Raw genomic sequence first — 23,318 nt, 5'->3', positions numbered from 1 at the left:
CAGCACTTAAGAAGTGGCCGGCACCTGCACCGAGGGCTGGCGCACGTCACCAGCAGGCCGACGCCCGGTCATCAGTACTTCACGGCCCGGAGTTCACCTTTCGGCTCCTAGTATGCCCTCGATGCCCTACTACGACAGGATCAACGACGCCGCGGCCTGTCTCATCTGCTTGGCCAAAGGTGCGACTTCTTGCCTGGCCCTGAACCGATTGCATTGGTCTGAGATGGAGGGGTGCTTGACCAAGGATGGGCGGTGCCCGCTCCAGCTTCAGATAGCTTGTTTCAGCACCCAGTGTGTGGCAATGGGCCATGGAACCCCGTCTCTCTCCGCACCGCAGGGTCCCAGGATTGTCCCCATGGCCCCTCCACCCCCGCCGAGGTGCGGGTGCTAGAGGTGGAGGCCTTTGGCAGCGTCCAGGACCTCATCCACGCCTCCATTGCCTCCCGCGGCGGCCAGGCCAGCCTGGCACACATCTACCAGCTGTGCCACAGCCGAGGCCGGGTCGCCTACCGGCGGTCGGGGGGGTCCCGCCTTATCACCCAGAACGAGCACTGGAAGAGCCAGATTCGGCATACGCTCTACACCAACCCGCGATTTGAGAGGTGTGTGCCTCAGGCATGCGCTCGTGGGTGTGGTGGACGCCGAGCACCCGAGCCTGCCTGGCTGGGGCTCCTGGCAGCAAAATGATGGCGGACGTCGACCTCACACCCTCCCACGTTCTATTATCTGCAAGGTGCCCTGACGACCCGGACATGTGGCGATTGACCCCGGGGAAGACCATCTCCCCGCCCTCCATCGTGCGGGTGCTGGTGCGAACCGATGAGGTGGCTGCCCAGACGGCACCGCCGCCGGAGGCCAGCCGTGGCAGTGCCGCGGGCGGCGCGGCCGACCGATACCCTGGCGCCTCCGGCCACTGCCAGCTGGATACCCCGCCCCTGAGGCACCGCAGGGCCACCTTCCCCGCCACTTCCACCTCCGACTGCGAGGTGGAGCAGCGGCCGGTGCCCGGCGGCAGCCCTGCTCGACCCCCGGCGGGTCTGAATGCCCCACGCCGGCATGCGACCGGGCGCGCCGCCGCGCCCGCCACCTCGACCGACGCCTCCTCAGCGTCGGCGCGCCCCGAGCCCGCACCAGTCTCTCGTCAGCGCAGGCCTGCCGAAGCCTGTGACCCTGGCATGAACACCATGGGGGCGTCCTGCTGCGTGCAGCCACGCCCAGCTGTGCGGCGCCGCACGCGGTTCCCGAGCGCGGAGGCCCGGCCGGAATCATGCGCCGGCGACGCCGCCGAGCTGTGCTGGGGCGCCAAGGCACGGCGCAGCTCCTGCGCCGCGCGGTCGCCCCCTCGGGACTACAAGAAAGCGCCGAGCGGGCGCTCCACGCTGTGCGACGACGGCGGGGCCCTGGCCTCCCTCGCGGTACGTATTATTGTTTTGGGTCGACCTGGGCGGGTGTTGCCTGCTGACCAATCCACTCGGCTTTATAGCGCCGGACTCCTCGGTTACTTGCCGATTTTCATCCCAGTTGCAGTCCCCACATGCTGCTCCTCCCTTCTCCCTAAAACACAATAACATTCAGGCAGCGGCTTGGTGCCAGCCCTGCCGCGACCGGGCCAGGCTGACGGCCCCGCCGCAGTACCTCCAGGCGCTGCACCAGCACCAGGCCGCCCTGCTGGCGACGCTTCGCTGCAGGCACGGGTCAGGGACGTCGCACCTGCTGGGGGGAGGAACCCACACCCTGGATCCGCCCGGAGCTGGGGAGCCGCCGCGGCTTGGCCAACTCAGGACGCAGCAGCACCCGTACCCGCAAGCCGGAGCCTTAAATGTTGAGAGGGGCGCCACATCTCCCTGATGCGGGGAGGATCTTGTTGTGTGACCCCGCTCAGCAGACCCCTCGGGCGATGGAGGTGCCTCCTATTTTGCCGGTTCCGGATTTATGATCTTCGGCTTGCTCCCCTGTGTATGGCCAGACAGTGCTCTGGCAACCCTGGCGGCCTGTACTGCTCCATTGCATCGGCGCCGGAGCTGCCTCTGTGCAGCCATCTGTGCTTGCAGCCCGCCGCCTCTGCCTCATCGGCACCGCTCTGAACCATTGAAACATCTTTCTGGCAGGAGCTGGATGCTCTGCTGTTCCTGTCTGCATGCCTGTGCCCGTCCCGGTGCGGGCTCTGGATTCCCTCGTGTGGCCTGCCTGCCGAGTCTCTGCCAAAAAATACATGCTCAGGAGGTATGGGAATAATCCGTGTGGGGTGAGCAAGCGAATATGATGCAAAGGTGGGTCAAAGTGAGCCAGCAAGAGTCTGGGTTCTGCTCGCCGGTGCCACCACCCGCCATCCCGGCCCTCTACGCCTCCACATGCGCGGTCAGCCGCTGCATGATGTCGATGGCATCCTCCAGCGTCACCACCTCCTGGGGGCGCAGTGGGTGGAAGGGGTTCCCAAGGGCGTCGGAGGTCGGTCCATGGCGCGAGAGGATGCATGCAGGGGTATGTGCAGCATGCCCACGAGACTCTACAGCCGACTTCCCCTGCCCCGGGCCTCCCATCCACATTATCATCTGCACGTTCCCCCCATGCTACCATCTCCACTGCCCCCCGTGTGACCACCTCGAATCCCCCCCCCCCCCCCCCCTACCTACACACACACGCACACACCCCTACCTGGTCAAAGACGAGGCGCTCAACGGCGTGCTGGCCCGCACGGCGCACCCGCACGTCCGCCCCCAGCTTGTCGATGGAGATGACCACGGCGTCGTCCGCGCCGCCGCCGCGCGCGCCGAAGAGGCCGCGCAGCGCGCCGGCAAAGCGCTCGTTGAGCACACGCAGGACGGCGGTGGGGCCGTGCAGGACGATGGCGTCCGGGGTCGCGGCGGCGTACTCCCCCGCGTCCACCCACTGCACCGTGCCGAAGCCGCCCACAAAGTAGATGTCGCGCAGGTGGTGCATGCGGAAGTACTGGGCGTTGCCGGAGAGCCAGCGCGAGGACTTCTTGGCAGGGTCCCCCGCGTGCGAGGCGTGCTTCTGGTGGAATATCTGGGACAGGGGAGGGGGAAAGAAGAGGAGTTTGGGGGAAGGGGCAGAGTGCGATGGTGTGAGAACCTGCTCGGGTGGGTGGGAGGAATGAGCCACACTCCACACGGCACACTGCATGTCACTGGTTGGAAACGCGGGAGGGGAGCCAGATTCGACCACGCCGGCGGCAGAACGATATGCCTTCCTAGTATCACCCCGAGTCAATGCATCGGCATCGCCCCAAGCTCATGTTACAGGCCGCCAGCACAGGGCCCAACAGGAACCCACCTCGCGCGCGGCCTCTTGCATGTCGCTGGGCAGAGGGTAGACGTCCCCGAAGATGGTCACTCGGGCGTTGGCCAGCCCCGTCCAGCCAGGCAACTGAACAGAGGGGTACGAGGAGGGGTACATGAGCGCATATGCAAAGGGGCAGGTGAGTCAGCGACCAGCAGATCTTTTGGGTTGGTTCGGCCGCCCTCGACCGAGATGCCCAGGGCCACACAGAAAAACATAGAAACGACCACCTCTCCCACGTGGAAGCACACACCTGCAGCACCAGGCTGCACCGCGCATCCTCCCGGATGTTGCGCGTGTGGATGGCCAAGGGGGAGAGGGAGAAGAGCGGGTGCCCCGCGCCGTCGGCGGCAAACTCCACCACCGTGCCGAAGGGGTACCCCGCCCGCCGGTGGTGCATGGCAGACATGAGGGTGCAGAGGTGAGCGTGCTGGGCCTGCTCCACCAGGTTGCGCACGGCCACCGCGGGGGAGGGCAGGTCGCAGCGCAGCGTCGCGTTCTGCACGCCGCCCGACAGGGAGGTGCGCTGGAGGCCGCTGCTGGACAGGCTGCGGTTGCCGTCCGGCGACAGGTTGTTGGAGGGGAAGGCCAGGCTGCTGGGTGGGGAGCCTGCTGGTTTCCATAGCGGAGGGGGCGGGAGGATGGTCGTGTGCGTGTGTGTTTGCGTGTGTAGATCAACAGACACCCTGGTAGCCTGGCCACCATGGAAAGAGGCCTCGCGACAACCCACCTCCTGACGACGGAGGGCTGGACTTGCTGCGCGACGCGGCTGGCTTGGAGTTCTCCTCCTTGCTACACCGGGTCACCTGGAGGCGGGGCATTGGCCGAGGAAAGGCCCGACCCCTGTTGCGGAACTGGTGACATGGCGTGGCAAGCTGGCACTGCGCCGAGGCCAAGCAGTGGGCTCCTCCCGACATCCCTGCAGAGACTCGCGCGATGGATTACAGGCCGAGCGAGCACTTTATGATGGGTGGCTTGGTGGGTGCTGGGAGGGAGTGGACGAGGTCGGAGAGCACACTCCCCTTCAGATGGCCACTCCGGGAAGAACCAGGAGGGGTAGTACTGCGGCGCCTGAATGGAATACAATGTAAGAATCGTCGAGTAGGCTGTAATGACGGCTGACCGCGATGGTTGGGAAGCAAGACTAAATCTAGCCTGGCTTGAGGGGGCATCGGAAACCACGCGCGCGCGCGGGAGGAATTGGGGGGACGCTTTGGGATTGGAAGCAGTCTAGGGCTAAACACCGTGCTGCCAGGGTCCTTCCATAGCGGCCCATCAGAATTCACGCTTTCGACGCCTCTGCACCCTTGGCCACCGGCCACCAGGTCTTCACGGGGGCAAAGGTGCGCCTGTGCGCGGGGCATGGCCCATGCTGCCGAATGGCTGCGATGTGGGCCGGCACGCCATACCCTTTGTGCTGGTCGAAACCGTACTCGGGGTGCTGCTGGTGCAAGCTCACCATCAGCCTGTCGCGCGTCACCTGTGGGGTGGGGTGGAAGAATTGAGAGGGATTCTATCCACAGGTTGCTCCAGCCACCATCAGTGACTCAGGCGTGTCGCAGTTTGTCGACCCATGCCCCCACAGCCAGCAGAAAACCTTGGCGAGGATGGAGGCTGCGGCGATGGGAATGCTCTTGCTGTCACCCTTGATGATGGCGGCGCTCCTTTCCCTGTCCATGTCCTGCACAGGGTAGGGGACTTACCACAGGTCTGCTGCAGGCCCTGGAAATGTGGTGGCTTGCCCCCCTGGCTATGGAGGGGGGTCCTATACATGCTGAGGACCCAGCACCTCCCATCCACCCACCCTCCTGCTCCCCTGCCACCTTGGGCAATCGGTTGCCATCGACCAGGACGTAATCTGGGTACCCCGTTGGTAGGGCGTCCACAGCCTCGACCATGGCCTTCAGAGCGGCCTGCAGAATGTTGATGCCGTCAATCACCTCCACTGGCACCACAGCCCTGCGTCGGGGGATGAGTCTGGGTCTTTGAGGCAGCCAACGCCCTGGTCCAGGCCTGGTGGGTCAATATGTAATCGTTTGGCCAAACAGTATGCACGCCCTGCCAGGTATTCACATGCGGGAGCAAGCAGCGCACTCACACGGCCCATTCGACGGCTGGGTGTTGCGTAAGGAGGTCGTAAGCCGTCTCCCGCCCCTCCTCGCTCATCACTTTGCTGTCATCCAACCCAGGGATGGTCACGTCTGGGGGGATGATGCACGCTGCCGCAACCACGGGGCCTGCCAGTGGTCCCCTCCCGGCCTCGTCCACGCCTTCGATGATGGTGTTGGGGTCAGGGTTGCGATTCATGCCCATGAGCAGCCCCCTAGCTGCCCTGTGTGGCTGCAAGGATCACCTGCAGGAATTGCGCCTCCGGCATCAAGCCCACGAATCAACGTTTCCTTCTCTGCACCCGCATGCCGGCGCCCCCAAACCCACCTGCCACTCGACGGTGTCCTTTGGCCCATTGTACGACTTCATGGTCCCTGGTTGGACCAGTGCTCACCCTCCGCCCACCTGTCCTCACACCAGGCTCTTTTGGGGATCTGACCAGTTTTGAACCCTTAAGAACTGACTTGGCAGGGCCGATGCCGTTGTGGGGCTTCAGGACTCGAGCAGCCGTGCCATCGGCCACATCGGTGCCCCGGCCAGCCACCCGCCTGGATCTCCTCAGCGGCTCCCCTGAAGCGAGGGGCATCGTCATACAGGCTACCGCTTCATTGCTTGGATGAGCTCCATCATCACATCCCTTGAATCGCTGTCATACAACGAAAATATCCCCATTGCTAGAGCGAGGTTTTCAAAATCCTGAGCGCGGGCGCGACGGGAAAGCCCGCACCGCACAATTTCCGAATGGACAGGTGTCTGCGACACCACTCCACGCTGACGCTCAACAGAGCAAAGGCCTAGACGGACGCAATTTGTTCTGATGTACACATGGAGGATGGGAGTGGACTGCGGCGTCTCTTCCTCGACCAAGCCAGCAGCGGACCGTCCGTGGCCCTATTGCCAACCTCAGGCCCGAAGCGATGCGGGAACCCAGAAACGCAGACTTCGGCGACTGAGAACATAGACCTTACTGCAGAAGAGCTCTCGGATGCCGAAAACGATCGGTCTGGCCTGCGCGTCGAGGCAGGGGCAGGCCCCCACATAGATCTCCCAGAAGCCCATGGTGAGGAGCGGTCCCACGACATCGATGACAGGCTCCAGGAATGGCTCTCCTCCATCGGACTGGCGCACTACCACCCAATCTTCAGCAATGCAGGTGATGCAGTTGTGGTGTTATGCTTGCATCCACACTGAACTCTGCACAATGGATTTCACATACCCATATCGCCTGAGCCCCTCCCCAGGACTGTCGCTCGACGCTGTGCGGCATCTCACGGAGGAAGACTTCCGAGTCCTAGGCATTCCGACGCTGGGGGCTCGCAGGCGGCTCGCTCTTGCCGTGCACGACCTCAAGCGCCCTGGAGCTGTGGGGAAGGGTGAGCAGAAGTGGGAACCCCACCAACCTGACCAAGCCCAGAGCAGGACACCCCTGGCCCCCCTCAACAGACGACCCATCTCCGGCATCACCCACTTCTTCCGACCAGCCCAAAGGTGGGAGACAGGGTAGGGTTGAAATGAGAGTAGATTGGGTAGGCGTTTTTCATTTCTCTCTTTGCGCGTGGCTAGCACACGACCCTGGCCCTGAGGCGCATGCACCCCAGCGCTCGGAATTACTGCCGAGACAACCTTTCAAGAGACCGCCTGATCCCCCACAACACAGCCCGCCCTCGAAGAAGAGAGTCGTCAGTGGCATCCTGCAGTACCTTGATGGCGGAGAGGAGTACGCTGCCAGCCGGCCTGCTCCCCCCCAGCAGGCGGCACAGCAGGGTTGGACGCACAAGGCGCCCGACATGGCCGGCACCACGGCCCGACCCTACACCATGCGCCGGTGAGATTGTTTGTTCTGTTGGACGGGAGGGACGTTGCCATTCCAACCGGCTTCTGACACCCGCCACAATAGACCAGGATGCCAATTAGTTGAGGACAATGCGCACAGCAATGACCCCTCCCCTGCGCCGTGCCTCACTCCTTCACCCGCCTGGACCCGCTGTCTTCAGAAAGGGTGGCGTGGTCCCGCTCCGCCCCTGGCAGCTGGTGCCCGGCACCCAGTTCGTGGTGGACAGGTTTGACAGCCTGCCGCCCTCCCTGCCCCAGCACCGCCACTGGTTCCTGACCCACTTCCACGCCGATCACTACAAGGGCCTGACCGGGAAGTGAGCGGGATTCGTGGTGCGAGGGATGGTTGGGATCATGGCCCCGCAGAGGGGCAAAAGCTCCTCACCCCGCACTCCCCAGGCCGCCCACCAGGATCCCAGTCCTGCCCTGCCAGGGCCTCAGATCCCTCAAACACACTCCACCAAACCACACCACATTCCTCCACCCCCTGCATGGCTCGCCAGGTTCGACCGTGGCATCATCCACTGCACCCCCACCACCGGCGCCCTGGTGGCGCAGCAGCTGCGCTTGCCGCCGGCCCGGCTCAGAACGCAACCTCTGGACGAGCCCTTCGACCTGGAGGGCACGCGGGTCACCTTCCTGGACGCCAACCACTGCCCCGGCGCCGCCATGCTGGTCTTCGAGGCGAGCCCCGGGGTCGCGGGGGGCCAGGCGCGCCGGCCCGTGCTGCACACGGGGGACTGCCGCCTGGTGGCACCCATGCAGCGCCTGCCCGCCCTGGCCAGGCTGCGTGGCAGGGCCGACCTCATCCTGGACACCACCTACTGCGACCCGCAGTACCAGTTTCCCTCCCAGGACGAGGTACGGCATTTCGGGTAAATGCCGGTGTGGGGAATGATATGGGGGTGGTTTCATGCTCTGCCAGACAGTGAATTGGTATCTGGGGAGGCAGGAGGCACGGCATGCAGCTATGTGCGACGGGGGGGGAGGGGGAGCGGATCCTGCTGATGTGCGCAGCATGGTGAGCAAAGGCTGCCCTATGTGGGCATGAACAGACGTTCCGCGTGCGGACTCTTACGATTTCCACACTCTCACAATGCCGAGCCAGGTCCTGTCCTTTGTCATCGATGCTGTCAAGGCGGAGGCCTTCAACCCCAAGACCCTCTTCCTATTTGGCTCGTGAGTGCAAGTTTTGGGGGTTTGGGAAGGAGGCTGTCCTGGTATGGAGGGATGGGCGGCGCAGGCGGGAACCTGCTTAGGCATGGTCATGTTTCCCAGTCTCAGCCCAGGCTCCTCCTCGAAGGTTTGCTGCACCAAGCACAGTCATTCGCACCCAGCCAAGTCCCACACGCCCCTGCCGCTTGCCAGATACACGATTGGAAAAGAGCGTGTGTTCCTGGAGGCCGCGCGGGTGTTGAGACAGAAGGTCTATGTGTCTGCCACCAAGCTCAAGGTACGGCGGCTCGCCCTGTCGGGGAATGGCAGGGGCTCGGCTATTAAACAGGTCTGAACATGCATGCTCACCTCAGGTCATTGTTTGAGACCTCTGCCGGCTTGACGTGTGCGCACCCGCCGCCCCAAGTTCAACCTACCTTTCCAACACCTTGCCAGATCCTGAACTGCCTCGAGCTTGAGCCTGAGGTGAGGGCCCAGCTGACGACCAGCGACCGGGAGACCTCCCTGCACGCCGTCCCACTGTGGATGATTACGCACGACCATATGACCAAGCTGCTGAAGCACTACCGGGGCAGATTCACCACCGGTGAGCAGCCGAGGGAATTGGTCTGGGGAATTTGTGCGTGGCAAAGGAGTGCCCGCCACATCGCCGAGGGCGGAGTGGCGGAGGAGGCACGTTCCAGCTTCCCCAGCCCTTTCTAGCTAACAGTAGGAGGCACACAGCTTACGCATGGCCCCTGACCTCTGAGCAAACGCCAAGCACCGCCGCCCCTCGCCCTCCTGCCACAGTGGTGGGCTTCAAGCCGACCGGCTGGACGCATGACAAGGAGGCCGGGCGGACGAGGGCACGAGGGAGGAAACAGCAGCGGGGGTCCCTCATCACCTACCAGGCTAGTTTGTTGTGCTGTGAAGCGGGAAATTTGTTGGGCCTCCTGGGTGCAGGGTACACCTGCGGGCAGGTGCAGCAGCTGCATAGTCAGGTGTGGAAGACCCCTTCACGTACATCCCAAACCCACAGGTGCCTTACAGCGAGCACTCCAGCTTCAGCGAGCTGCGGGAGTTCGTGACCTGGTTTGCTCCCCTGCGCATCGTGCCCTCTGTCAACTCGGACTGCCACGGCCCAAAGGCCAAGGCGCTGGTAGACCTGCTCACAAATTGATACCTGCACACCTGTCGAGCTGTGGTGCACCCTTTTCTCGCCGCTTAATTCCCATGTAAACCATTCTTTCCGAAGCTCAGCGTGAGGATGGACTGCTTATCTGCAAATGGATTATGGGGTCCGACAGCAACGCTCCTGTGATGTGCGTGCTGAGTTCCGACTGCAGCATGGAGCATGAAGCCTTGTTCGGTGGCCCGTACTTCAATGCATTGCCACGCAGGACCGCTGCTTGCATGACCTGAGGCTGCGTTCAGTAGGATACACCCAAAGGGCTGCTGCTCGTTGCGAGTGGTGGGGCCGAGGTGTGACGAGATGTCTAGAACCGACGCCCCCGTCTCCAAGCTGGTCGAGCAAGCCACCAGCAAGGTAAGTGGTGTGCTGGGTGGGGATTAAATGCTTCAAGTCTTGAAAACCACCCCGACATCTCGCATTGATGGCCGTCTTCTCAAACTGCGTAGTTTCACACGGCAGTACTGCTTCTACTCTCACGCCACCTCAGGCCGACCTGAGCTACTCCTACTGGGCGGCCAAAAATGCACACAGCACGGCAACACCCGACCCCAAACTGCTCACCCAAGAAGAAGTAGCTCGCCAGAAGAGCGAAATTGACCGCCTGAAACAGACTACAGGCGCCTCAGCCTGGAACATGGTGGGTTTTGGCGGGTGATTGCTGATATGGTAGACACAGGTGGCTCGAAGGCGTGGACCGGAAGATTGCCACCGTCTTTGGGACGCTGCTCTGACATTAAACAGCTCTGGGTCCTTGATTGTCTGTGAAAGACTCGCTCTGTGTCACAGTGCATGAGCGACTTCACGACCCACACACAGGGCGGCACCTTTGAGGAGCGGGCCGTGGGCATGGAGTGGGTCAAGGCGTCGCTGGGGGAGCTGTTGAGGAGCACGTCGGTCTCCGTGGGGGGCTCCACCCTCTGCGTCGCCGCCATCTCCTCCTGCACGGGCGAGGCCCACCAGTGGCTGGTCCGGGGCCGCAAGAGGGCGGGCTTTGAGCTGGAGGTCGACCTCGCCCTGACCCAGGACGGGGAGGCGATGGGCAAGTTGTGCTTGACCCAGATCTCCAGCGACGACCTGGAGGAGATGCAGCTGGCGTACCGGAGCGAGGGGCCGGGGCTGAGTCCTAGTGCAGTGCACTCCGCCTTCCACCCGACGCTGCTGGCTGCATTCAAGGACCTGCTCGAGAGAATCAAGGCTCGATGAGGTCTGGCCATCCCTTGCACCTGCATCGGTCATGAATAATGCCAGGTGAACACCTGGGGACACACGGTCACTCTGGCGTGCTGGACCTTGATTAGGGACCTGGGGCAGCTTGTGGGGCCATTGGGGTGCACGGAACAACCCAGGGTCCGCCTGGCCACATGAATCTGCCGGTGGTTACAGGAGTGGCTTGCAGCTGCTCGATGCTCTCATGCACTTGATGCGGCAACTGAAGGTCAACGGGAGTCAGGCAGCAAGGAGGGGATACCCTCGCACAGAGTCAGTGGCCGGCGGTCTTGTCGGCACCCTCCTCGCCCGAAGTTGTGCGGCTGCCCCGCGGGTTGCTGGGCACATCCAGGTTCCCCGCGGCCTCCGGCGTCGGCACCTCCTTGCTCGGGTCCAGGACAGGATCCTTGGAGGGCGCCGCGCCATCGCCGGCCAGGGCTGCCTCGCCTGCTGAGGTCCGTCCACCCTCCCGCAGCGAGGCGGCGGCGCCGCCCTGGCGCGACCCCGCCCGCTCGCTCTCCACCCCGCCTTGGTCGACTCGTGAACCAGCGCCGCCCCTCTCAGCCTCGGCCGTGGTAGTGGCAGGTGCCTCCGGTACGTCCACGGTGTCCAGCGTTCCGACCACCGGCGTGGCGCCTGCACCGGCCGGCCTGGCGGCCGCCGGCCGCTCCCGGGAGGACCCTGTCCCGGCCCCCTCCCGCCTGGCTTCCCGCGTGCCGGCGGCCTCTGGCTGGGCCGCCCCAGGACCCCCCGCCTGCACACCCGGCAGCGCCCGTGTCCCCTGGCCGCCGCCGGGCAGCGCGGCCGCCAGCTTCCGCGCGGCGCCCCCGGGGGCGGCCAGCAGGCCTGCCACGCCGCGCCCCAGCCCGCCCAGATCTCGCAGCGCGGCCTGGGGGCTGTCATAGCTCAGCGCGCGGAGCACGAGCTGCACCTCCAGCCCCGTCACGCCCAGGAAGCGCAGCGTGGCGCGCGGGTCCAGCGCCGCGCCCAGGCTCAGGGCGCCGGCGCCCAGGGCCAGGGCCACGCCCAGGGGCCGCGCGGCCAGGCGCCGCGCGGCGGAGGCCGCGCTGCCCAGCGCGCCGCGCTCGTAGTCCGAGCCGCGGCCGACGGAGAGACCGGCGGCCCGCCAGGCGCGGAAGCCGCCCTTGAGGAAGTATGCCCGCCGCGCGCCCGCGGCGTAGGCGGCGCGCGCCACGGCCTTGGCACGCGCGTCGTTCTGTTTGGGGAGTGGGTGTGAGGGAATGGAGAATGAGGGAAGCGGTGCTCGCAGAGGAGCGTTTGCTTCGAGGAGTGGGAGTAGAGAGGGTGCCATGATGTGGCACTGAGAGACTGCTCCACCCTCTAGAAGCACGCCATGGTGCCAGATCTCAACAGTGACAATGTGGCAGCGGCTCTGCACGGCTCTCAAGGCCCAGCACACAGCGGCTATAGCCCCTGAGGGTGGGGCATCGGCTCCCCGACCCCTTTCCCCCACACCGCTTGAATGGGCACCCTTTTACCAACTCAAGAACACCGCTCGCCTCACCCTCGAGTCCAGGATGACCAGCTTGGTGCCGCGCTGGAGGGCCTTCAGCCTCGCGATCTCCAGGCCCAGAGTCCGCAGCGCGACGCCCTGCGGGTCCGCCAGCCTGCGGTAGTGTGTGGAGGGAATGGATAATGGGGAGGTGTTTGCTGACAGGAGGGGGACCCAGAGCACTGCATCAGCTCTGTAAAAGCTGATGCTGTGGGGTGCATGGACTAGCTGACAGCGATGGCCAGCTCTGCATTCGCCAGGCAGGGAAAGCATGACCTCATGGCCGGCGCTGCATGGACTAGAAAGCATAGCCCACAGCCACCCACGAGAGCGTCTCCAGACACGTCAGTACTCAACCCCCCCCACCCACCACCCACCACAAGCACGACCACCAGACCCACTTCTTGACCAGGCCGGGGTCGAGCGTGGGCACGGACAGCGCGACGGCGGCGCAGCCCTCGCCGTCGCCCAGGTCGGGGATGCCCTCTGAAGCACGCGTGCCGGCCTCGCGGATGTCCACCACCAGTATTCCGCCCTTTCCGGGCGCAGCCAGGGCGGCCGCCAGGTCCTCGGCGGAGAGCGTGCCGGAGAACCCACCCCGCGTTGCGCGCCAGAGCAAGAAAGTGGGGAGCAGGAGGGCACCCGCGGCAGCGGGCGGGCTCTGCGCCGTCCACTGCGCGGCCTGCAGGAGCGCGCTGCCACCTGGACGCAGTGTGAGGAAGGGGGAAGGTTGGGATTGGGGGGGGGTGGGCAATGGCATCAGTGGTTTGAGCTGGTACACGGCTCTTCTGAGTGAATCTTGGCCTTGCTGAGTCGCGCATGGTCATGCAAAGTTGGGCGGGCCGCTGACGGCATGCCCAGGCAGGAGCACCTTTCTGCATGCTTCACCAAAAATATCTCATTCTCACCGGCGCCAAGCAGGCTCTGCGCCTCGGGCGGGAGCAGGTCGTAGTAGCGCGCCACGCTGCCCACCAGGCTCTCCCGCGTGGCCGCCAGCTGCTCGGCCGCCAGCCTCGCCTCCTCCGTCACGGCGCTGGAGCTGCCCTGGGCCAGGCCCTGCACCGCATCGGAGGTGGACCCGGTCAGGTTTTGGACCGCGTCCGCGACCGTGCCGGTCAGGCCCTGCACCGCGTCGGCGGCCGAGCCGGTGAGGCCCTTGAGCGCCGCGGCCGCCCCGCCGGCCGTCTCGCCGAGGCCCTGGAAGGCGCGCTCCAGTGACTCGCGCGTCCCCTGCAGGGCCGCCCCCCCGCTCTCCTGCAGACCCCTCAGGTCCGGGGCGGAGGGCAGGGAGAAGGTGCTCGTCCCCCCTCCCGCGGATTGCAGGAGCGAGGGGTCTGGCGCTGCACCCACGGCCTGGGTCGCCTGAGCTGTGGCATCCATGGCCTCATTCAGTATGTCTGACGCAGCTTCCGGGGCCGGGAGCTCCAGTGTTGCCCCTGCAATGGGCCATGGAGGGGGGTGCACCATTTGTTGCTGTCGGCATGTCGCTGCCAACTTTGGGGCACTGCTGCTATAGGCGTGGGAACCCATGCCCATGCGACCTGGCATCGACACGCCACGGAGGATCTCACCATCAGGCGCGGCTCTGAGGAGATGAAGTCGCCTGACACTACGATACGGTCTCGCGCCCCGACCAGGGTGACGGATCGGTGCCCGAGGGGCCGTGTGGGACGCTACGGTCTGCGGGTGGAAATGGGTGCGTTGTCATGAACATCCTCCAGCCAGTCAAGCGAGGCTTCATACTCTGAATTTTGCCGACTTGAACCCACGGGACCACAAATAATTCATTTCATTGCAGTCAGACCTGAGGGATGCCCTGCATGGGAGCTGGCGATCAGGATGAAGCCCGATTGAGTGCTGCCGTCGATCTGCTACTGCGGGCTCTTGATGGAAACAGACCCCTTGCTCGCATGCTCGGACGTCACTTGAGGCCTGGAAATGCGCCAAGCATGGATTGGGTACGCTCCCCCCCCTGGCAAACGGTCAGGGGAATCAGGGGCGCAGGGGATCGGTATGTGTCGGACCCTACTTTCTTTCGGACGAATCGCGTTGGGGAGGATTTTTTCAGCTCCGCGGGGGACAGGTGTCCAGGGCAACCCAAAACTCCCTTCAATCTAGAATCTGGAGTGCAGCCTGAAGCCAACACGGTCAAGATATGCTACAGAGCTCGTCATCATTTCCCATCGACACTCCCTGGTTGGGCATCCTTCTTCACCGCGGCCTCCATCTCAGCCTTCCGCCGCCTCAGCTCGCCCAGCAGCTCCTCTTCGCTCAGCTCTTGCAAGTTTGCCCTAGTTTTCGCTGGATGACCTGCTGCCCCTTGAGTCACCTCCCCCCCTTGGCCCCCAGCCTTGCCCCACGCCAGCTCGGCAGAGGCTCGCCGCTTGGCCTCGATGTCGACGTCCTCCTCTGCGGCTGGGGGGCCCACGCTCGCTAGTCTCTTTTCCCCCACGCCGCGATCGTCCTCGTCCAGCTCCAGGGTCTTGAAGGGCGCCCGGGGCCGAGTGACGGAGCGTAGGTCCTCCCTCACCTCGTCCAGCCCGATCTCCCTTTCCAGCGTGCTGCGCAGCTCGGCAGACACCTGGGTCAGCTCCTGGATGGCAGGCTGGAACGTACGCAGCGTCTTCCCCAGACTCTTGGCTGCCTGTGGCCAGGGTGTGCAGAGGGGGATCCAGTGTGTGCGAGGAGCTCAAGGGAGCAGCCTGGCAGGGGTAAGCTTGCATTGTGCTCCAGACCATGAACGCTTCAACAATCTGGGTCAGGACCCTCTGCGACTATCCTTGCTGGGCCCAGAGCACACCTGGGCCAGGCCTTTGGGCCCAAACACCACCAGAGCTACCACTCCCACGAGGATGGCTTCAGGGGCTCCTACGCCGAAGAACGATGCCTGAACTGCCAGACCCCTCCGGGACCGATCCAGGAGCTGGCGTGCCGCTGGAGAGCCATGGTGTGACGAAATTAAGGGGCATTATCTTAATAGTGTTGAGGCACCGACACAAGAGATCGCCCCCTCCAGTCACGGGACTGTCTCACCTCTCCGTCGAGGTCTCGCGGTGGTGAAATACAGGGCAGAGGACCCAGCAAAGGCTCTGGGACCCTCGTTGGAAGATGTGCAACGCGATAATCGTGGCCTGCAGCAGATAGACTGCGTTCCGGTGCGATGTTGCATTTGCATGGCGGAGGGGCCCCACATTGGGCAGGAGGATTCCCTTGAACGCCTGGGCTGCCCCTCTATGCAGCAGGGACACGATGTCAAGCGGTCGACATGCCACTTCACATTCCTGGTCTAAGTGCAGTCGAGGTCTGATCATGTACAGCCCGGCCCAACGCATGCCGTCCCGGAGCCCCCGAATCCTCGTTATCATGCGTGCCGTGCATGCTGCACCCCCGAGCTCATGATGATGAGGCACGATCCCCCCCTGTACAGGACCCGCGAAACGGCCAGAACCATCCGCTCAGCCCCCTCTAGCGTGTAGATAGTGCTGAGGAGGTTTCTGTCACCCATAGAACTCCCGTGGACTCCGTCTTGTCGAGTGAGAAGTCGCAGCAGGTGCCCACTTCTCACAACCACATGGCATTTGCGTCGAGCAAGGTGCGCTCGAGCCGCATGGGAGCATGCAGCGCACTCTTTAAACCACAAAGTGTGATGAAGTATAATATAACCGTCGCAAACCGGCTCGAGAGGCCCTCCCCCCCGCCTCCACTCACCGCAGGTCCATGGCTCTGTGGCAGCCAATGGAGGCCAGTCCCTGGCCTGCCGGCAGCCCCAGCCCGCCTCCCGCCACCTGGCCTCCCGCCCCGCCCCCACCACCGCCAAGGGCGAGGGCATGAAGCCCTTCGACGGCTTCCGCAAGGTCGGGGGCCAGAGGGGAAACATGAAGCGCGACGTGACTGACGGCACCAAGCGCATCAAGCTACCGGTGGGCACCATTCCCTTTGACTCTGGGGAGCGGCGTGGGGACAACAAGAACCTGAAGGCCATCGAGGTGTACAACGGGCGCAGCGGGGTGTTCAAGCAGAGGGAGGTGGCGGGCAAGGCCTCGCCACGCATCCTGGGGCGCATCGAGCAACTGCGCCTGTTGAGCAAGCTGGAGAGCGCGGGCCTGCTCTCCGCCATCGAGCGCGGCGGCTTCACGCTGTCCGACATCGAGAAGTACGGCCTGCTCAGCACGACTGAGAGCCTGGGCCTCATCTCCGCCGCGGCAGACAGGTGGGCCTGGCAGGGGTATGGTGGGTCACCGGGCCTTGCAGGCGCCTAGGTGGAGCCAGGGATGCACTTGGGCAAGCGTTGTGGTGGCGCTGGATCAAACCCCTCTGCTGGAGCTAATATTGTGGGTCAGCATGCCTCTTCACTTCAGGAGCTGCACTCAGAGCTACTCCCTATCCACCATCCTAATCTGCAGGAACACGCCACGGCTCCTGTTCGGTGCAGCTGCAGCCCTGCTGGCTGCCGCGCCTGCCCTGGTGTACTTTGTGCCCGACACCAGCAACTGGCTGATTGCTGGACAGGTGGCGGCAGCCGTCCTCCTGGTCCTGGGTGGCACCGCCGCTTATGGCGGAGCTGCGCTGCTCACCGCCCTCCACAAATGAGCCTGGAGGCTCTCATGATCCGAGGTTTTTAGAATTGCACTTGATTCCTGTGCTCCCCGTGGCATGGGGATGCACCCTTGTTTGAAGACTTGTAAAGGCGAGGCGGGCCAGGCATGTAGCTGAGAGGGGGGAGCTTTGTTCACTGCCTGCCCAGCTCACGACCATGGGAATGAATGATTGCATGCCATGCTGACATAGTCGTGTAGTCTCATGCAGGACGGAAGCTCACGGCGATGCGTCAATGATGATTACTATTGTGGTTTACTCTGTCTGAGCTCATGCTCCGGCAGCAGATGTGTCAGAGTATAATGGGTGCAGAACAAGCACCTGCACTCCCACCAAGGCTGTTAAAGGTGGGGCGGAATCATTACGCTGGGCCTTTACGAGCTCTGAGTGGAGGGAGGTGCATCAAGGGCATCAATGTGTGTCGTGATGGATTTCGAAAGCCTGGAAAGGACACCTAAGCATGATGCGTCAGCGGAAATCCTATGCCATGTCGGAGAAAAGCGATCATTGATGCGATCCTGCGGGACAGAAGACCCAATATCCATTCACTTGAGCATCACACTAGGAACAGGAATCGTTCGATCAAACAGGGGATCCCGGTCCAGCGCATCACAATTATGTCCACAGCACATCCGCGTGAGCTCGTTTTGTGCAATACCGATCCCACGCACTGAGCCTCCATTCAAAATCAATACCGATCATACTCAAGCCCCCATGCCACTGTACCTGGGCCTCGATGTGGGAACATCTGGTACCAAGGCTCTCCTGTACGACCCAGACAAGAAGCAGGTGTTGGGTAGGGGATCCATTGCCTATGGCGTCCAGAGCAGTCGCGCTGGGGAGGCAGAGCAGGACCCTGCAATCTGGATAGAGGTGCGCTTCAATTGACAGGTTGATCCTCCTCCTTCGGGCAGCTGTGTGCAGGGGGGGGTGCTGCGCTTGCGGGCCTGGGGCGACAAGCTTCGTTGGCAGGTGCTCTCCCCATCACCTCCCCACACCAGGCGGTCTGCACGGCGAGCAGGCAGGCACTGCAGGGCCTCCCGGCGGCCCAGGTTAGGGGTATCGGCGTCAGCGGGCAGCAGCATGGCATGGTGGTGCTCGACAAGGACAACATGGTGCTGCGGCCTGCCAAGCTGTGGTGCGATGTGACCAGCGCTGAGGAGGCTGAGGAGCTCTCCAGGGTCTACGGCACCACCCTCGTGCCCTCCTTCACAGGTGGGATGGTTCAGGATGTCAATGCTGACCTCATGCCTGTCTTCCTTGTCATGTGGATAGACGAAGGGGGTAGACAGCTCGTTCAGCCGTCAGGGTGCAGGGAATGGTTTCTATGGAGAGGAGGGGCACCATGCTCGACTCATCCCGTGGCCTTGGAACGGCAACCTCTGGGACTCCCACTCACCGCGTGCATCACCACTCTGTGCTGCAGCCACCAAGCTCCTTTGGCTCAAGAGGCACGAGCCAGATGTGTTTGCCCAAGTGGCCACGGTGCTCTTGCCCCACAACTACATCAATTTCTGGCTGACTGGCGAGGCTGTCATGGAGGTGAGGGGGTGCGGGAGGATTTAGATTCTTTCCTTTGTCATGCGTGTGTAATCAATCACACCGAAAGCTAGGCCGGCTCCCGGGCAATTGAGGATGCTGCATCAGTAGCCCTGCTTGACAATAGCCAGTCCGCCTCAGGGCTGCCAATCTTTCATCTTCCAGTACCTCCTCTTTCCTGTCTGACCTCCAATGCAACTGGCACAGGCCAGCGACGCTAGCGGGATGGGGTTCCTGAGCGAGAATCCTAGGCTGTGGGATTGGGAGCGAGTCAAAGCCGTAGACCCTAGGCTCTGCGATTGCCTGCCGCCGCTCCGGTCTGCCAATGAGGTATTGCCTGCAGTCCATGGCCTGATTTTTGGAGGAAGAGGGGCTGTATAGAGGTTGCTTTGAAATTGTGGCCTTCAGACAGGACTAGATGGCAACAAATTCTCATCCCCTCGCCCACCCACAGCCCGCGGGGCGGCTGCAGCCCGACGCTGCTGAGCGCTTGGGCCTGCCAGCTGGCATCGTCGTGGGTCCAGGCGGTGGGGACAATGCCATGGCGGCGCTGGGGGTGGGCGCCGTGGAGGAGGGCACGCTGGTCCTGTCCTTGGGGACATCAGGTGCACGGGGACTCTGCATGGCATTCCACATGCCTTGCATCGCATGGAGGGCTATCGATTTCAGCCAATCCCTGTGTTGAGGCAAAGGTGTTGTGTCATTTGATCTTACAAGGCATGAGGGTGCAAGGCACCAGTTCACTCTCTTGACCCTTTCCCAAGCATGAACATCAAAACCACGACAGGGACGCTGTTTGGTCCCAGCATGGGCCTGATCGAGGACCCCACCGGGATCATTTGCCCCTTTGCTGACGCAACGGGGGCATGGCTGCCCCTGCTGTGCACCATCAACTGCGCTGGTGTGCCAGAGGAGGCAAGTGGCGGAGGTGGTGTGTGGGTGTGGCTGAAGTGCTCTGCATTTTGGTTATCAGAGGAGTGGGATCGCTCATACAAAGAGCAACGGAGGTTCCCAGCAGATGTTCGAGACCACCCTTTTGAGCGAGAATGCTGGGGCCGCGGCAGCGGCTCAACAGGTACACTTTTTCTTTGCTCACCTCGTTCACACCCTCATCACCCCCACCTGCACCGCGAAAGCAGGTGCGACAGGCACATGGGCTGAGCCACGAGGAGATCACGGAGCTGGCTTCCAGGGAGCAGCCCGGCTGCGACGGCGTTACCTTCCTCCCTTTCCTGGGCGGCGAGCGGACGCCCAACTGGCCCCACGCCAGCGGCGCCCTGCTCGGTGTGGGCCCCGGGGATCACTGAGCATGACGGGGCAGGGTGGGGGTTTCTGCCCTGTGGCCCGGCCAGCCCTACACAGCTCCAAACCCACTCCTGAGGCCCCAATCTCACCCTTTCCTGTGGCGGCTGCAGGTCTGCGCGTCGGCAGCAGCAGGCCCGGCCTGGTCTACCGCGCCGCGCTGGAGGGCGTCACCTTCCTGCTGGCTGCCGGGAAGGAGCGGCTGCGTGCGCATGGCCTCGTCCCCGACGAGCTCCGGGTGGTGGGGGGCGGGGCGCGCAACCGTCTCTGGCGTCGCATTGTGGCCGACGCCTTCCAGCTGCCGCTCCGTTTTCCTCTGGAGCCCGAGGCGGCTGCCCTCGGCGGCGCCCTGCAGGTGAGGCAGGAAACTCGGGATGCACGTGCCAGGGGGTGGGGGTGGCGTGTGATGCATGCAGTGCCTCCCGTACCTGCCATGTGTGCACCGCCTGCCAGGGGAACGGCTGCGTGATTGGCGGCCTGCACCGGCCGCCGACCGGCACACACGGTGCCCATCACCACCAGCCCCGTCCAATGCCCCAACGTAGGCCGCTGCCATCGATCGTGGCCAGAGGGTGGGCAAGTTCGTGTCGAGCCACGGGATCGCACTGGAGGAGGGCGCCACGCTGCCGGACCCCGGGGTGGCTGGCGCATACCGGGCCGCGATGCAGCGCAGCCGGGCTCTGGGCCAGGCGCTTTTTGGCGAGGGGTCCCCTGGCAAGGGTGCGCACTGAGGACGCTGCTGGCCGTGCAGCCGGGCATTTTTGGTAGGAAAGGGTGCTCGTGAGGCACACACCACGGCGCTTGCCATACCTCCCATGGTGTCCAAGGGGTAGGGTCGCCTCCTGCCTATGCCTGGTCCACCTCCCTCTCCCCTGATGCAAGGAGACCCTGCATCATGCACCCAGGCCTTGGTCCCCGTCCCTGTCCTGATACTGATCCAAGAATTCTTGGGTAACAGGTGTGAAGCTGGGGGCAATTGGGCAGGGCACCCATGTGAGTGCCGGGCGGGAGCAAGGGAGACAATGGGGAGGGGCGGGCACAGGGAGTCGCAAGGCAAGCTTGCAGAGCGAGACATGGGAACGAGGGCGAGGGACTGGGAGGGAGAAGGAGACGACGAGGGAGCTCTGTGGAGGCGCACCACGGCAGGGGCTGGGGAGGTGAGTCCAGGGGCAGCTCCCTCCCAGGCGCAGGCGTCGGGGCGTGCGAGCGCAGCCATCCGTGTGGTGCAGTGCCCGCCAGCCTGTGAGACGCGCGGGCCACAGAGCACGACCCCTGGGGCGCTCAGGCCTCTGTGGGCACATCCGGGGCGTGCCCGTTGGTCAGCTTGTCGCTGGTGGAGGGCGAGTGCAGCTGGAGCTCCTGCAGCGCGGCGCGCATGGCCTCCCGGCTCATGCCCGTGCTCGGCGTCTCCCCGCCCAGCAGGCTGTGTCGGTTGGGAGGGAGGAAAGGGGGCCGGGGGATGACATGCGGCCCCCATTTTTTGCAATCTCCACGCCTCCTCGCCACCCCTGCAGCCTCGTACCAGGAACGAGCCCTACGCCACGTCAAAGTCCTTCTCATACCTCCCCCACCCACCACAAAGACCCACCACACACACTACCTGACGTTGCTGCCGCGCTTGCCCCGCGCCAGGCGGCGCAGCTGCACCGTGATGCGCACACGTTCAACGGCCTGGGTCAGCGTGCCAATCAGCTCCGACAGCTCGGCATGGGACAGGTCGTCCAGGTAGTACCCCTGCACATGGTTGTTCTGCGCCTCCAGCCGGTCCAGCTCGCGGCGCAGGCACGCGTTCTCGCCGCGCAGCGTCGTGTTCTCCGCCGTCACCTCCGACAGCTGGCCCTGGATCTGGTCCTCCAGCCCCGCCAGGCTGGCCAGCACCGCGCGCTGGCTCCCGATCTGCTCCTCCTTGGCGCGCAGCGCATCGATGGCCGCGCCCACCTTGCTCTCCATGGCCAGCACCTTCTCCGCCAGCACGTGGTCGTAGCCGTGGCGCAGCGTGCGCGCCGCGGACACCACCGCCGCACTTTCTCCGGCCACGTCCTCGTCCAGCCCGTAGCCGATGGCGTCGGGGTCCACGCCGCGCGACTCGGCAAGCTGCGGGTTGTGTTGATGGGGATGGTGTTCTGGGTGTGGAGGGGCGGGAGGGAGCTTGGAGCAATGCAGGGGGGCTGTGGGGGGGTGGAGCAGGAAGATTGAGCAGAATGCAGAGGCAGGAGCAATGTGCATCGCCGTGCTGTTCCTCGCAGCCATCGACCCACCCCCTCCTCACCTGCAGGCGCATGCGCTCGAGGGCGCGGGCCAGCTTGTCGCTGTGCTCGTCCGAGGCAGAGAGCTGGGCCTGCAGGAACTCGCGCTCGGCCAGCATGATCTGAGGGACCGGGGGGGGGGGGGGCCGGGAAGGGGAGGGTTGCGGGGTGTGGGTCGGCAGGGCTTGCATGGCTTCTTGTGCCGCAAACAGGCCGCAATCAGGTCCAGCGACGAAGATTCTGCTCGGCAACAGGCTATGCAACCCCATGACACCACGCCGGATCTCAAGCAGCTGCCGAGCACACTCTGGCGCAGCCTCGTGACCATTCATACACCACACCCCTTGCTTTCCACCCGATCCACCCAAAGCCTGCCTGCATGGTTACGTCGTCCTCGCCCACGCTAGTGGTCCCCCGCACAGTCCCCAGGTTCCGCACGCTGGCCAGGAGGTTCTCACGCTGCGCCAGCTCTGCGGGGGGGGGAGAAAGGGAGGGTTGCTGGATGAGGGTTGAGTGGGAAATGTACAGGGCAGGAGAGATGACAGACTCATTTCGAGGAGGGCAAAGGGACGGGCCACGCACGGCTCACCTCACCCATGCAGCCCTGGTGTGCCAGGCCACCTCGACATTCTTGCCCCAGGGACGCCCATCCCACAGAAACACACCCACCGCCACACCCACAGACCTTGCGCCAGGGTGACGACCTGCTGTCGTAGGAGGGAGGCCTCCACCTCCGCCGCCTCCGCCGCGCCGCGCGCCGCGTCCCGCCGCTCCAGCTCGGCGGCCGGGATCAACTCCCCCGCGCCCGTCACCAGGCCGCGCGCGACGTGCACGCTGACGGCGGGCCCCAGCGCGGGCGCCGCGGCGCGCCCCGCCGCCAGCTCGGCGTGCCAGCCGTCGGCGCGCGGGTCGGAGAGCCGGGCCTGCAGCTGCGTGGCAGCCGCCGCGCCGTCCAGCACGCATCGCGCCAGGCCGCCCAGCCGCCGCCGCAGCGCGACCAGGTCGGCGTCGCGCGCCGCCAGCGCCATGCGCTCCTCCTCCAGCCGCTCCTGGAGGGTGCGGATCTCGGGGTGCAGCGGGTCGTGCAGGGGCAGGCCGCCGCCTGGGTCAAAGGCCGGAGGGGGGTGGGGTGACGGGGAAGGATGATGGGGGCTTGGCTCGTGCATGTGTGTAGGAGGGTGACATTGGGCCTACATCATGCCGGGCCTTGGCGGCCATGGGCATGCACTGTGCCCACAGAGGGACATGGAGGCACGCAGGTGCGCACGGCGGATCAAGTGCAGAGGCGGCCAGGGGCTGGGAGGCTGACGTCGTAGGCCGCCCCCCC

The 23,318-nt window shown here is 64.4% G+C and overlaps 9 protein-coding genes across 9 annotated transcripts in view; 5 read left to right on the top strand and 4 right to left on the bottom strand.

The window, feature by feature from the left end:
• Positions 1-121: 121 nt before the first annotated feature.
• Positions 122-1,848, top strand: F751_0740 (hypothetical protein; the record flags this gene model as incomplete). Its single annotated transcript, XM_011401454.1, has 5 exons — positions 122-179; positions 338-602; positions 734-1,035; positions 1,219-1,415; positions 1,576-1,848. The coding sequence occupies 5 exons, from the start codon at positions 122-124 to the stop codon at positions 1,846-1,848; spliced, it is 1,095 nt and encodes a 364-aa protein (XP_011399756.1).
• Positions 1,849-2,339: 491 nt separating this feature from the next.
• F751_0739 (hypothetical protein) lies at positions 2,340-4,121 on the bottom strand (the record flags this gene model as incomplete). The annotated part of the gene is made up of 5 exons (XM_011401453.1): positions 2,340-2,405; positions 2,656-3,027; positions 3,295-3,387; positions 3,554-3,909; positions 4,031-4,121. 5 exons carry the CDS (start codon positions 4,119-4,121, stop codon positions 2,340-2,342), a joined length of 978 nt encoding a protein of 325 aa, XP_011399755.1.
• A 461-nt stretch (positions 4,122-4,582) lies between these two features.
• Positions 4,583-5,613, bottom strand: F751_0738 (Ribonuclease HII; the record flags this gene model as incomplete). The annotated part of the gene is made up of 4 exons (XM_011401452.1): positions 4,583-4,780; positions 4,838-4,981; positions 5,124-5,259; positions 5,399-5,613. The coding sequence occupies 4 exons, from the start codon at positions 5,611-5,613 to the stop codon at positions 4,583-4,585; spliced, it is 693 nt and encodes a 230-aa protein (XP_011399754.1).
• A 1,583-nt stretch (positions 5,614-7,196) lies between these two features.
• Positions 7,197-9,577, top strand: F751_0737 (DNA cross-link repair 1A protein; the record flags this gene model as incomplete). The annotated part of the gene is made up of 9 exons (XM_011401451.1): positions 7,197-7,234; positions 7,404-7,559; positions 7,746-7,917; positions 8,008-8,103; positions 8,351-8,421; positions 8,611-8,695; positions 8,854-9,004; positions 9,208-9,316; positions 9,448-9,577. The coding sequence occupies 9 exons, from the start codon at positions 7,197-7,199 to the stop codon at positions 9,575-9,577; spliced, it is 1,008 nt and encodes a 335-aa protein (XP_011399753.1).
• Positions 9,578-10,223: 646 nt separating this feature from the next.
• Positions 10,224-10,792, top strand: F751_0736 (hypothetical protein; the record flags this gene model as incomplete). The annotated part of the gene is made up of 2 exons (XM_011401450.1): positions 10,224-10,226; positions 10,406-10,792. 2 exons carry the CDS (start codon positions 10,224-10,226, stop codon positions 10,790-10,792), a joined length of 390 nt encoding a protein of 129 aa, XP_011399752.1.
• Positions 10,793-11,069: 277 nt separating this feature from the next.
• F751_0735 (hypothetical protein) lies at positions 11,070-15,254 on the bottom strand (the record flags this gene model as incomplete). Its single annotated transcript, XM_011401449.1, has 6 exons — positions 11,070-11,549; positions 12,321-12,423; positions 12,710-13,010; positions 13,217-13,463; positions 14,638-14,952; positions 15,210-15,254. The coding sequence occupies 6 exons, from the start codon at positions 15,252-15,254 to the stop codon at positions 11,070-11,072; spliced, it is 1,491 nt and encodes a 496-aa protein (XP_011399751.1).
• A 625-nt stretch (positions 15,255-15,879) lies between these two features.
• F751_0734 (hypothetical protein) lies at positions 15,880-16,898 on the top strand (the record flags this gene model as incomplete). The annotated part of the gene is made up of 3 exons (XM_011401448.1): positions 15,880-15,900; positions 16,022-16,518; positions 16,712-16,898. The coding sequence occupies 3 exons, from the start codon at positions 15,880-15,882 to the stop codon at positions 16,896-16,898; spliced, it is 705 nt and encodes a 234-aa protein (XP_011399750.1).
• A 720-nt stretch (positions 16,899-17,618) lies between these two features.
• On the top strand, positions 17,619-20,476 carry F751_0733 (Xylulose kinase; the record flags this gene model as incomplete). The annotated part of the gene is made up of 8 exons (XM_011401447.1): positions 17,619-17,777; positions 17,906-18,119; positions 18,331-18,446; positions 18,898-19,048; positions 19,231-19,382; positions 19,583-19,727; positions 19,859-20,100; positions 20,291-20,476. 8 exons carry the CDS (start codon positions 17,619-17,621, stop codon positions 20,474-20,476), a joined length of 1,365 nt encoding a protein of 454 aa, XP_011399749.1.
• Positions 20,477-21,026: 550 nt separating this feature from the next.
• Positions 21,027-23,318, bottom strand: part of F751_0732 (Kinesin-related protein 11) — a gene marked incomplete at both ends in the record, with an annotated part of 5,221 nt that continues 2,929 nt past the window's right edge. Inside the window, 4 exons of the mRNA XM_011401446.1 lie at positions 21,027-21,168; positions 21,346-21,839; positions 22,015-22,113; positions 22,394-22,461. Coding sequence (XP_011399748.1) covers positions 21,027-21,168; positions 21,346-21,839; positions 22,015-22,113; positions 22,394-22,461 — 803 coding nt within the window. The remainder of the gene's footprint in view (positions 21,169-21,345; positions 21,840-22,014; positions 22,114-22,393; positions 22,462-23,318) is intronic.

Source organism: Auxenochlorella protothecoides, assembly GCF_000733215.1.
Source record: "Auxenochlorella protothecoides strain 0710 unplaced genomic scaffold scaffold111, whole genome shotgun sequence".
NCBI classification, from domain to species: Eukaryota; Viridiplantae; Chlorophyta; class Trebouxiophyceae; order Chlorellales; family Chlorellaceae; genus Auxenochlorella; species Auxenochlorella protothecoides.
This window is presented reverse-complemented; position numbering and strand designations above follow the sequence as displayed.